Source organism: Acartia tonsa, chromosome 15, assembly GCF_053477335.1.
Source record: "Acartia tonsa isolate MP-2025a chromosome 15, ASM5347733v1, whole genome shotgun sequence".
NCBI classification, from domain to species: domain Eukaryota; kingdom Metazoa; phylum Arthropoda; class Copepoda; order Calanoida; family Acartiidae; genus Acartia; species Acartia tonsa.
The window spans coordinates 15,057,342-15,071,247 of record NC_137274.1 but is presented as its reverse complement, the minus strand read 5'-3'; the positions used below and the strand labels follow the sequence as shown (position 1 = coordinate 15,071,247).

Genomic DNA, 13,906 nt, shown 5'->3' with positions numbered 1-13,906 from the left:
GACAAACGCCCCATTCGCACCCACAATTTAGATTCAGGATGTTGGATTAGTACAGTGAAACTAGATTATGCCCTCAAAATGAAATGGAAAATACATCCCAATGGCCAACTAGCTAAAATAGCTGATGGTAAAACCATACTTAAATCCAAAGGTGAAATCCATGAAGTGTTCAATAGAAATGCATGGACAGTTAACTTTTCTGCAATTGTTATGGAAACCCTACACACAGATGCTATTGCTGGAAACAACTTTTTTAAAGACAATGTTGTAAGACAAGATATTTCAGCAAGAACCATAACAATCAAAAACAAATTTGTTGTATCTGAAACAAACAGAAATACAGATCTTCCTGTCAATCCTATAAATACAATTGTAACTATACCTAAAACTACCATTCTGCCCAACCAATCAATCAAGATAGATATACCTGAAAAGAATGATAAAATTGTTTTCATTGAACCTCTAGATGGAAGATGTAAAATAGATCCACAAATAAGCTCTATCAAACATGGAAAACTAAACATAGAAAACAACACTAATGAACCAATAAAACTGGTAAAATCAAAGGTATATGTAAAGGAGATAAAGGAAGTAATTGCAGAAAACGCCAAAATTGAATACAACTTAATGTCCATGCACTCTGAAAAACAAACTACAGACAACATCAGCAATATAACTATAAACAAAGACAGACTAACCAGTGATCAAAACAAGCGAATTCTAGAAGTTATAGAAAAAAACAGAGCAGTATTTGATCAAGATCTTAGACAAGGTTACAATAAAAAATCTGGCCCACACTACTGTAAATTAAAATTTGCAAACGAAGAAAGACCAAGTTCTCGGAAAGTAAACTGTGTTCAATATAACAACAAAATGAATGTTCTTCTTCAGAAAGTGTGTGATGAGTTGACAGATCAAAAAGTACTTGGAATACCACAACATGAAAATATTGAAGTACAGCATGTAATGCCAGCATTTTTGAGAAAAAAACAAAAGGCAAAGGACAAACCTAACAACGAGCTCACAACAAGTGATGTTAGACTTGTTGTAAACACATGTGAGCTATCAAAATACATGAAATCTTTGCCAGCTAAGATCAGTAAACCACAAGATGTTTACAATGCCCTTGCAAAATGGAAATACGTTATCAAAACTGACCTCTATCAGGGTTTTTTTCAAAATCACCTTCACAGAGATGGACAGAAATGGTGCGGAATATTAACACCATTTGGGGGATTGCGTTTTTTTAAAAGAGGAATCCAAGGTTTGATAAACCAAACAGAAGAACTGGATGAACTTCTTGCCAATCTGTTCAATGATATGATAACAAAGGGTAAACTGGTTAAACAAGCTGATGATCTATTCACAGGAGGAAATACAATAGATGAAGCTATTGACAATTTGGAAGAAATGCTGAACATTTGTAAATCCAACAATTTGAAGCTTTCTCCTGCCAAAACTATTATCTTGCCAAAATCTGTTGACATAATGAGCTGGATATGGTCTGAAGGTGGAACCTTGGCACCATCACCACACAGGAAACAAGCCTTATTAGAAGTTAAATCTGATGATATTTGTACAGTCAAAGATGTACGATCATGGGTTGGCCTCTACAAAACTTTCCTGTACCATACTCCAAACTTGGCTAAGGTAATGGATCCATTTGACAAAATTACAAGTGATAAAGACTCTAAAGATCTAATCACTTGGACAACTGAACTTAAACTGGCATTTCAGGCAGCTAAAGACAATATTGAAAATATTAAAGAAGTCTATCTGCCACATCCTAATGATCAACTTATTATCATTACAGATGGTGCTAGAAATCCGCCAGGTGTTGGTTTTGTTCTATAGGCCAAAGATAATAACGGCAAAACAAGAACTGTCAGACATTACTCTGTCAAATTAAAACCACACCATGTCAAATGGACACCCTGTGAAATAGAGTCTGTAGCATTTGGAACGGCCATAGAAGCTTTCTACGATATCATCAAGGAGTCTACCAAGCCTGTCATCATATGCCCTGATAGTAAGCCTGTCTGTGATGCAACAAATCTGTTGAAAAAAGGTAAATTTAGTTTATCCCCACGAATTCAAACTTTCCTAAACAACATTGGTAAAGTATCATGTGATGTACAACACATATCAGGAAAGTCGGGACAAAACCAAATAGCAGATTTCCAATCAAGAAACACAACCAATTGTAGTGCAGATATATGTCAACTATGTGAATATGTCAACCAACAAGCTGATACTATAATTGATGGTAAAATTGAATTAGAACGTGAAATTACAGCCATCAGTCCTAATGAAAAACCTATTGATCAAGTCATTCTGGCTAAAGCAATTATGAACCTAAACAGCAGACTCAGAAGAAATGGAACAATCTCGGCAAGAAATATACTTTTCAGTAGAGATGACAAACTTATGACTAATATTGTTCTTGATGACAGTAAACTATCCCAAGAACAGACTGAAACTAGAACTAAAAATAATGAGATGAATAACAAAAAAGTAAGTCATATGCCAGAATCTGTTGAAGTAGGAGATCATGTCATGCTAAATAGCAATCCTAAAAAGCACAATATTAGGGACATGTTTCAAGTTATTTCTAAAACTGATAATTCACCAAACATAATTGTAAAAAAAGTTGGAGGTGAAAGAATCATCAGAACCAGAAATAAACAATATGAAGTCTCAAATCAACATGTGTTCAAAGTACAAAACAATACTAAACCTACAAAACAACCAAAGTACACAAATAATCAATACAGAGTATTTGATCCTGTAGCAAGATTCACAGAATCAACAGATGATGAAAGTGAACCTGAAACTGTAAATGATGAAATCACTGAGGAAGATAATATCAGTGAAATAAATGATGATGAAGATCATCCTGAAAACACACATGTTGATGATAATAAGGGCAATGAAGACAGTGAAGATGAGTGGCATGAAGCTGAAGATCAAGAAAAAGGAGAAAAAAGTAAAAGGAAACCAATAAAAGAAGTTTGGGTTGTCAATGAAAATACATCCATATTTAACAATCTCAAACAAAACATAGCTGCTGTCAAAATTCAAACTTGGTTTAGAAAAAAATCTCTAAAAAAATCTAGATACAATCTTAGAAAATACAAAAACACCCCAGAAAATCTAAGACACAGACAAAGTGAATCAGAATATGAAGCAGCACTCTCCTCAGAATTTGAAAGAACTCATACTCAAGATAGTCAAGACAATATAGAGCCAGAATGGGATCCTAACCCAAATTGTACTGAACTATATGATGAGTTCAATGAAGCTATTCTAGCAGCAGATTTAAATTTGAACTTTACAAGAAAAAGTACTGATCTTATGGCAGTGTATGATTTCAGTCATGTCCTACCTTTAACATCTGAAATGAAAGTTCAAGGCAAAACATCCAGGAAACCTTTTAAATATTTGAAAAGTTTAGTGAAAAAAAGGGGGGGCACTCCATCAAATGGGCGACAAAATTAAAAAGAAAAAGGGGAGCGTCGTTATATAAATATCATAGACATTACTTAATATAATATTATGCTATTAATCAATTCAGGATGAAACAGACTCTCAAGAGGATTAACTATTGGAAGGAGACAAGATTAAGATCATAACTGTTGATGACAAAGATAATAATAATGAAGACTTCAATAATGATACTACTGAACATAAAGCTACTGAACATAATAATACTACAGTCATAATAAAACAGAAGATCTTCCTAATAAAACAATCATCAACAAGTTGCTTATGATCATCAACCATGCCAACAGTGTTACAGACATTTTATTTCATTATTAATAAAATATTAGCTTGAGATTAAATTACATGAATATTTATTAAAGTTTATATCAATCATTTAAATCAATCAAGTACCTGAAAATAATTATATAACAAAATGAAATCAAAAGCTTCCTTATTTAAATTAATAGCAAAAGACTTCCTAGCAGTTATAATTTCTTATTGTCGCCTGGAGTGTCCCCATGAACATGTGAATGATTAACTATATGAACTGTTGTCTTTATATCAATCTAAAGTTAATCTTAATGAAAAGATTTATGTATCGTCTGCTTTTCTACATTGTTCACTGTTCCTGGGAACACTCCAAGCTAAGGGCCTAATAACGTTTTTTAGAGTCGGAGCTGGCGTTGATACACGATTGCCATCTACTGACAAAATGGCAACAAGAGATTAGAGGCACGACAGGTGAGCCACATTACGTTTGTATATTCAGTTCTGACACTCAACAAAAGTTAATGTTCGTCTGTCATATCGTTTCAGAGCTTCGCTTTTATGGATGTTGTCATCCTTGTTATATAAAAAAATAAGATTATTTTGGTCTGAAGCTTAAGATATCAATATCTACTGAACTAATATCTTTCAGTTCACTTTTTTGGGATGAATCACATAGGTCCTGGAATGGTTTTAGGCTATTTCATTTTTAGATTTATGCCCTGTGAATGCTAACCCTAGTTAAGCATTGAAAATTATACGAAAAGCTTAGAGCATAAAAAACGTGATCTTCAAAAATTAATCAATGCAATAAAAAAAATCTTCCAAAAGTTTTTAAAAAATCTTCGAGTTTCTGAAAATTTTAAAAACGAGCATTTGACTGTATTCCCTCAAGATATGCAATAGCATTGCTTGCCTTTTTTGGTTTGGGTTGCTATTATCAGGGCTCGGCAGCTGCGCCTCAGCCACGCATTTCTCAAATTTAAACCCGCTTGTATTAATTTTTTTTTGTTAAGACTATGGTAGACCTAATTTTTTCATCAGTATATCAACAACAAAAATGCCTTATAATCCCTTGCTCTTAGAATATAGTCCCCTTTTTGTATTAGAACACGATTAGAAAATTTGGGTATATTTCATTTCACTACAACGCCTTTTAAGGGGCGGCGTTTATTCGTATTTTCACAGTAGCTTTTCTCTAATTTTAAGCCCCTGCGGGGTAATCACCTGACCTAACCAAAAATAACCTATCAAAGCTACTGTGAAAATATGACGAAAAGCCCTTTGAGAGGCGTTGTCAAGAAAAAATTTGTTAAAATCAAGAGTCACGAAACCTTTCTCACAAATTTATATATTTCTAAATATTTTTGGAGCATGTCTGACAGACTAACTGCCAAAGTAAAATACATAATGAATTCTTATTGGTATAGGGAATCTTCACTAAAAAAATCAGCCATCTATCTTGAACAATAGTTGAGTAAATCACATTTCAACCGTAGCGGACGGACAAAGTGAATTATAAAAATCTTACCTCGTCCCGTCATCATTGCTATGCAGTAGTTCAGAGAAGGGCCTAGGCGGATTTTTTTTCAAAGCTTCAATAAAAAAACCAGCGAGAGAGGGGACAATGGGCTATTTTTCACACTGGTCCCCAAAGTTTTAAAAACGTTTTCTGATTTGTGCTTGACAATTTTGGAGATTTAAGTGAATTTTTATTGGTTGATTCATTGAGTTGAGTGTTCATACATTTCAACCACTAATTTTAACCTTCATCGCGTATCATCATTGTGAGTGTATATCAATTTATAGACCATTGTCTATTCCCTTTAGATCCCTGAATACACCACATTGTGTTATAAATTGGTTAGGAATCAGGGAGGGAGAGGACATTGGACTGTAAATTACACCGGTTCCCAAAGTCTTATAACCATGTTGTCTTATTTATTTGTTCAAACACTTTGGGTGCTTTTATTTAATTTTAACTGGTTACAAAAATAATAGTGTCAAAATTTTTGAGGAGACATTGGACTGTAAATCTAAAGGAATAAGACAATGGTGTACATTTGATGTACATTACCAATGATGAAACAGAAAATTACCCCTTCTGTGAATTACAATGAGCGGTTAAAACATTTGGACACTCACCTTAGTAAACAAACCAATCTAATAAAAGTCCCCAAAGTTGTTAAGGCAAGGAATAAAAAGTTATTATAAAACTTTGGGGACTTATAGTGTAACAAACAGCCCAATGTCTGTTTGTCCGTCTGTCTGTGTGTCTGTATTGAAGCTATTCCTGTGTAATAGAGTAGTGTTGGTAGCAAGATCTTTGTCTGTATGTCTGTCTGTCTGTGTGTCTGTATTGAAGCTATTCTCTGTCTATCTGCCTGTCTGTTCGTCTGTCTCTCTGTCTGTCTGTGTGTCTGTATTGAAGCTATTCCTGTGTAATACTTAGTATTTGTAGCAAGATCTTTGTCTGTATGTCTGTCTGTCTGTGTGTCTGTATTGAAGCTATTCCTGTGTAAGACAGTAGTATTTGTAGAAAGATCTTTGTCTGTCTGTCTGTCGGTGTGTCTGTTTGTCCATCTGTCTGTCTGTATTGAAGCTATTTAATTATTGTGTAATACAGTAGTATTAGTAGCAAGATCTCTGTCTGTATGTCTGTCTGTCTGTGTGTCAGTATTGAAGCTATTCCTGTGTAATACAGAAGTATTGGTAGCAAGATTTCTGTCTGTCTGTCTGTCTGTCTGTGTGTCTGTATTGAAGCTATATTCCTGTGTAATACAGTAGTATTTGTAGCAAGATCTCTGACAGTAAACCCTTCTTCACAATCAACTAACAGCTCGCAAGAGTTACCCTGAAAACATTTATTTATTATCAGAGAGAGAGGGGACAATGTGCTGTTTATTGCACTAGTCCCCAAAATCCTATAAGTTAGACGAATGGTTACGGACTTTTAAAATTATTAAATGTCTCGAGGACAAAACTGCCCTCATCACCAGGATTTTTTTTTGTCCATGAACATTGTTAACAAAACACAAATTGAAACAAATATAAACTAAAAAAAGTCCTTTAATAATGTTTCTCGTATTCATTCGAATCCGGTGGATACGAACCGGTTCTCATCCATACGAATAAACTATGCCTAGCATCCAGTTTTTTTTTAGCCGGTGCATTCGGCACCTCGGAGCTAAAAAAGCTAGTTTTAATCTTATGATTGTGCATTCTATATCCGCGGAAAGCTGTTTATAATACGATGCGAGAAATAAATACTTCTTATTTGTTAACTTTACAACATCGGGGACTTTACATTGTTAATAGGGTTGGGCCGGATATCCGGTGTGGCCGGATATCCGGCCGGATAGTTTTAATATCCGGTATCCGGATATCCGGTGTGGCCGGATATCCGGCCGGATAGTTTCAATATCCGGTATCCGGATATCCGGCCACACCGGATATCCGGCCCAACCCTAATTGTTAAGGAGTATATTAATGTTCAAACTCATTCTCTAGATATTTTTTAATATGTTCAGGAACGGGGAGGGCATTAACTGTAAATTAAACTATACCCTGAAAAATACAAACTGACATTCGCTATCTAAAACATTGTAAGGTTTATTAGGTTAACTCAGGATTAGTTTGTGCATTACAATCAACAAAAAGAGTTAATTTTGCTTATCATAAATTGGGGATACATTAATTTATCGACCATTGCCTATCCCCTAAGGGTAAAACATACCTTATAGCTGATAGGAGTGACCCACTTCCTAACCCTGCGGGCAGCCGCTAGTGTACTTGTTACCAACCTACTCGCCCAGGCAGCCTAAACAGTGGCACGTATGTACGTACGAGAACAAGTGAATCTAAGCAGCTTCCAGCATTAATTTAAGCTTTATTTGTCTGTCTGTCTATCTTTATTGTCTGTCTGTATATCTTAACTGTCTGTCTGTAATGTACATCTCAACTGTCTGTCTGTATAACTTAACTGTCTGTCTGTATATCTCAATAGTCTTTCTGTCTATCTTTACTGTCTGTCTGTATATCTGAACTGTCTGTATGTCTATCTCAACTGTCTGTCTGTCTATCTTTACACACCCCACCCCAAGGCGTGTTAGGTTAGAAAAAACCCCCCGTGGAAACGGTTTACATAGGATGTACTGGGACCTTTTGGTGGTTTCAGAACATGCTTTCCTTAAATTGAGTTAGTAGCTTCCCATAGTAGAAAATTTTGAAATTACTTTTGGTGATCAAATTTTACTTTCATTTTTAGACTACCTTCACCTAACCTCCTTTATTGTCTTATTTTGTCTTTCATGTTCATCATGCAAATTCCTTCACATTATGGTTGAATTGACAGATATTGGAGCTTTCTAAAAAGGTCTCTAACAATTTTCTAGCTCTAATACTTTTTGATATATCTTATTTATAAGTATTGCTGTTAAATCATCTTTTACACAATAAAAAGGTGAAAAATAAAATTAGATATTTTGGAGAAAATTAAAAGTATCTTCATTTCAATCTCTCTAGTATCGCTTAAAATTGACCAAATTGGACAGTTAAGGTGCCTAAAACTATCTACATTCAATGGACAATCCAAATAAATACTTTTTAACACTTTATAAGTTGACAGGAGGATGCTAAAATGTAATATCAAAGAAACAAGAGTAATTTAATTTTAATTAAAAATCACTTGTAGGACATTTTTTTTGAATGTAAAAGGTGTTTTAAGGAACAAGAAACTCATATCTGATAATGATTTAATATTTTAAAACACCTCAGTACTAGTTTAGAGTAACTAATGGTGTATATTAACAAAAAATTGTTGCCTAAGAATAAATTGTTTCTTTTATTACATGTGAGATCATCCATGAAAGTCTTTTAATTACTATGTTTTCTTAGTTAAGGTGGCAAAAAATAATTTTGTTTCATGAGGTTGTAAAGAATTTAAGAGCCCAATCAACTATTCTTAGATAAAAATTACTAGAATTAGTAAATTACAGTTGTAAACTGCTTGGTAATGCTTAAAGTTCTAATCAATTTTTGGTTTATTTACGATGATTATGTCTATTTTTTTTAGATATGTTTCTATTTGTTCAAAAAATCAGATGATTGTGTTTTATTGGCTTTCTAATTACAAAGTGACAACTTTATACACCATAACTTACCTTAAAATCCTTGCTAAAGTTTATTAAATATCAATTTATTTAAATAAAACAGGAATTTTTTTTTCCTTTAGTATTTTTAAAAATCACTTCAGCTTAATCCTATTGGCTTATATAGTCTTTGTAAGTATGAATTTGGATTTTCCATTGAATGTAGATAGGTTTAGGTACCTTAACTGTCCAATTTGGTCAATTTTAAGCGATACTAGAGAGATTCATATGAAGATAATTGTAATTTTCTCTAAAATATCTAATTTTATTTTTCACCTTTTTGTTGTGTAAAAGATGATTTAATAGCAATACTTTGAAATAAGATATCTTAAAAAGTATTAGAGCTAGAAAATTGTTAGAGACCTTTTTAGAAAGCTCCAATATCTGTCAGTTCAACCGTGATGTGAAGGAATTTGCATGATGAACATGAAAGACAAAATAAGACAATAAAGGAGGTTAGGTTAAGTTTGTCTAAAAATAAAAGTAAAATTTGATCACAAAAAGTAATTTTAAAATTATCTACTATGGGAAGCTACTAACTCAATTTAGGAAAAGCATGTTCTGAAACTACCATAAGGTCCCGGTACAGCCTGTGTAAACCGTTTCCACGGGGGGTTTTTTCTAACCTAACACGCCCTCGGGTGGGGTGTGTTTACTGTCTATCTGTATATCTCAACTGTCTGTTTGTCTATCTTAACTGTCTGTCTGTCTATCTCAACTATCTGTCTGTCTATCTCAACTGTCTGTCTGTCTATCTCAACTGTCTGTCTGTCTGTCTGTATAGCCGAACTGTCTGTCTGTATATCTCAACTGTCTGTCTGTCTATCTTCTCTGTCTATCTATATATCTCAATTGTCTGTCTGTATTTTTTTAATGTTTGTCTGTCTATCCCTTCCTGTCTGTCTGTCTATCTCAACTGTCTGCCTGTATATCTCCACTGTCTGTCTGTCTATCTCAACTATCTGTATGTCTATCTACTGTCTGTCTGTCTGTCTATCTCAACTGTCTGTCTATATATCTCAATTGTCTGTCTGTATTTTTTTAATGTTTGTCTGTCTATCTTTTCCTTTCTGTCTGTATATCTCCACTGTCTGTCTGTATATCTCAACTGTCTGTCTGTATATCTCAACTGTTTGAGGGAAGGGGGATGGGATGGAGCTAAAATAACCCAAATCTACAAAATAGTTATAAGCCTTCCCAAGGCCTATGAAAGGCTACATTGTAAAGAAAAACCATATTGGTTCATCGTTTAGCGATATCCTTTAGTACAAACAGACAAAGTCATAGACACCCTGTTACTTATATAGGGAAATATCTGTATATCTATCTGTCTGTCTATCTATCTATGTACCTGTTCACTCCTGGTATCAAATGAGATGAGATGACAAGAAACTCCCTCCTCTCCTCCGTGCCTTAACAAATTAAACATAACCATTAAGATCTCAGAAACTTATCATTTCAAATTGATTGTTATAAGGGGCAGATCATCTTATTTTAGCGAATAATTTTCAATATGGCTGAGAACCGGTTCTAATTAATCGGATATTAATCAGTCTTAAAGCCATACCTATTGGAAATCAATATCTGCTGGATGAGAACCGATTCTCAGCCATACTGAAAAATCATGTATACATATAGCATCGTATTACAGAAAACTTTCAAACAAAACTTGTAGGTATTTAATTTTTTCTATCCGCGGAAACCTGTCTAGAATACGATGCGATAAATAACTATTCATAACTGGTACCCAAACTGTAACATACCTTAGACAAATACAGAACTGCTCCTCAGACTGAATATAGGAACATTGGACTGTAAATGATACTGGTACCCAAAGTTTAATTGGTACCCAAAGTGTGACCTACAGAACTGGTCAGACTGAACAGCTGGATATTGGACAATAAATGATACTGGTACCTACCCAAACTTTAACTGCTTCTAAAAGTGTGACCTACCTTAGACAAATACAGAACTGATTAGACTAAAAATTGGGACATTGAAATGGTACCCATTCATATCTGGTACCCAAAGTGTGACCTACCATAGACAAATACAAAATTGGTTAGACTGAACATAGGGACATTGTACTGGTACCCAAAGTTTAATCAGTACCCAAAGTGTGACCTACCTTAGACAAATACAAAACTGGTCAGACAGAACATAGGAACATTGCATTGTAAATTATACTGGTACCCAAAGTTTAACTGGTACCCAAAGTGTGACCTACTACACCATAGAAAAATAAAGAACTGCTTAAAGAATACATTGGGACATTGGACTGTAAATGATACTGGTACCCAAAGTTTAACTGGTACCCAAAGTGTGACCTACAGAACTGGTCAGACTAAACAGTTGGATATTGGACAATAAATGATACTGGTACCTACCCAAACTTTAACTGCTTCTAAAAGTGTGACCTACCTTAGACAAATACAGAACTGATTAGACTAAAAATTGGGACATTGGAATGGTACCCATTCATATCTGGTACCCAAAGTGTGACCTACCATAGACAAATACAAAATTAGTCTGACTGAACATTTTGATGTTGGACTATAAATTATACTGGTACCCAAAGTGTAACATACCTTAGACAAATACAGAACTGCTCCTCAGACTGAATACAGTGACATTGGACTGTAAATGATACTGGTACCCAAAGTTTAATTGGTACCCAAAGTGTGACCTACTACACCATAGAAAAATAAAGAACTGCTTAAAGAATACATGGGGACAGTGAACTGTAAATAATACTAGTACCCAAAGTTTAACTGGTATCCTGGTTTAAAGTGTGACCTACTATACCATAGAGAAATAAAGAACTGCTCAGTCTGCACATTGAGATATTGGACTTTAAATTATACTGGTACCCAAAGTTTAATCAGTACCCAAAGTGTGACCTACCTTAGACAAATACAGAACTGGTCAGACTGAACTGCCAGGCCTCTGTGGTTCACAAGTCTCGTTAAGATTAATCTAAAATAGATAGATAGATGAATAGAAAGGTAGTTAGAGAGACATGTAGATAGATAGAGGGATAGATATTAGTGATGGGAATCCGGATCCGGAATCCGCCCAATTTTGGAATCCGAATCCGGAATCAGTTTTTTATAGCGGATTCCGGATTCTAAATTGGTAGGCTAAAATTACCGTCTTGAGTTTTTTCTTACAACTCCCTCTTTTTGAAGGCAAAGATAAAAATATACACACTCCCGTTAGAAAATACCAAGCACATTTTTAGGACATAAGATAAGATAAGATAAGATTTATTTTCCTCAAAGGTACAACATATTTTATTAGATATATATTATAAATTATGTTACTATGCTTGATTTGTTTGATTCATCTGGTTTGTTGTGTTTGGTGCAGGTTAGATAATAATATACATAATAACAATTATTAAGTACCTAGCATGGAATTGGCCGAACTTCATCTCCACCTAGTTACCAGGCCAGTTTAAATTGAATGGAGACAATATTTTACAATAAAAATTCCATGCAACATTGTACCAGATAGTTGGCATAACCCTTTAAGGGTTGTGGAGCCACTGGTGTACTTTGACGCTTGCCAAGCCGATACAATGTTATATGTGCAAATAAATAATAATCTTAACAATGAAACAATATCTTGCTGTGTATTTCAGACATCCTCCTACTATCAGTTGCAACTTCTCCAAGCGTGAATTCGGAACAATTAAGGAACCAAAACCTCCATAAGGAGTCGCTATTCCCGTTGAGATCCCTTTTCAGCTCCAAATAGACAGTTTCCTTTATATCAAATTATTTTCATTATAGAGTGGAGTTTTGTCCGGGTTTTAAGGACATCTCCACACCAATAATTACAGGATAACGGCAAATTTCGCGATAACACTTGGTCCAATCCAAAAAATCCAAAAAAAAACCAAAGAAAAGTCCAAAAAAGGACAAGAATACCCTAATAATAATCATATCGTGTACTTAAGTGAACAAGGTGTAATGGTTGGTTTCGATTCCTACGGAATCTGATTTTTATTTTTGAGAATGGATATAAAAAATCCTAAGAATAGGTCATATGCGATTCCTACGGAATCTGATTTTGGTATTTTGATAATGGGAGTGTGTCCCTAAATATGTATGGTTCGATTCCTCCGGAATCTGATTTTTGTGTTTTGAGAACTGGTCACAGCATGGCTGTGAATGGGGCAACAAAATGGGAGAGGAAGAGGGGGGGGGGGAGGGGGTTTTAAGGGAAGGCGAAAACGTATCATTAATCCATTGATTCCACCCCTTTTTGAAGGTAAAAGGGTGAAAGTGGGTCATGTTAAAAAAGACTGTGGCGTGCTATTGCGCGCGTAATTTGGTTATAGCTTTGCTTTAGTGAGGTTTAAATCTTACTATTGTTTAGACACGAAATGTTCGGAGAGGAAGAATACCAACAAATGTGGCAGCCGCTACGCAATAGATTGACAATAACATATGAACGACTTCTCAATATAGTTAATGGTGACAATGTCAGTGACGAAGTACGTCGTGAGGTAGCCCGTCTTCTATACCAACAGGGTTATTTAGAAACCGAGTTGGCCCTCACACTATACAACCCAAACAAGGACATGGAGTTTCATGAAGCTAAATTGGGTGAAATTGCTGAGCGGATAACTGCTCAAGAGGGGGCCTGTCTCCAGCTATAGTTCCAGAAGTTGGCCATTTCCGGTTTGAACCAGTTACGGTCAAGTTCTCTACGACTTTATATACAAGATATCCGCAAAAATATCCGCAAAAACACCCGCGGAAATGTCCACATGATGTTCACAAAAATCAACAAAAATCAACAATGAATCAACAGAAAAAAACTGCAAAAAGTTACTGATATGGCTATTGAAATATAAAATTGTTTTTGAAGAATAATACAGTTTAGTTTTATCCAAAAAAGTAAAAGTATTAAAATATCATAAATTATCATAAATTCATTGATTTGTTTAATAAATCCTAGATATCTTGCTATGAACTTTTATTTTTTATGAAGGATGT

At 34.6% G+C, this 13,906-nt stretch overlaps 2 protein-coding genes across 3 annotated transcripts in view; both read right to left on the bottom strand.

The window, feature by feature from the left end:
- The window catches only part of LOC145307288 (protein C19orf12-like), a 25,341-nt gene that overhangs the window by 6,088 nt on the left and 5,347 nt on the right, over window positions 1–13,906 (bottom strand). The window lies entirely within an intron of this gene.
- On the bottom strand, window positions 5,253–12,135 carry LOC145307509 (alpha-1-syntrophin-like). Its single transcript, XM_080149965.1, has 6 exons — window positions 12,107–12,135; window positions 11,805–11,876; window positions 10,252–10,312; window positions 7,487–7,570; window positions 6,524–6,604; window positions 5,253–5,325 (listed from the first exon to the last, which is right to left on the bottom strand). Exons 1-6 carry the CDS (start codon window positions 12,133–12,135, stop codon window positions 5,278–5,280), a joined length of 375 nt encoding a protein of 124 aa, XP_080006091.1. The 3' UTR covers window positions 5,253–5,277.

Excerpts from the sequence above, each read along its gene's own strand:
- LOC145307509 (XM_080149965.1), bottom strand. The coding sequence starts at position 12,135 with ATGTGCTTGGTATTTTCTAACGGGAGTGT. Across the intron at positions 10,313-11,804 it reads CAGTTCTGTATTTGTCTAAG|GCACGGAGGAGAGGAGGGAG; the intron begins GTAGGTCACACT and ends TAATTTGTTAAG. Across the intron at positions 7,571-10,251 it reads TTGATACCAGGAGTGAACAG|GCTGCCTGGGCGAGTAGGTT; the intron begins GTACATAGATAG and ends GCCACTGTTTAG.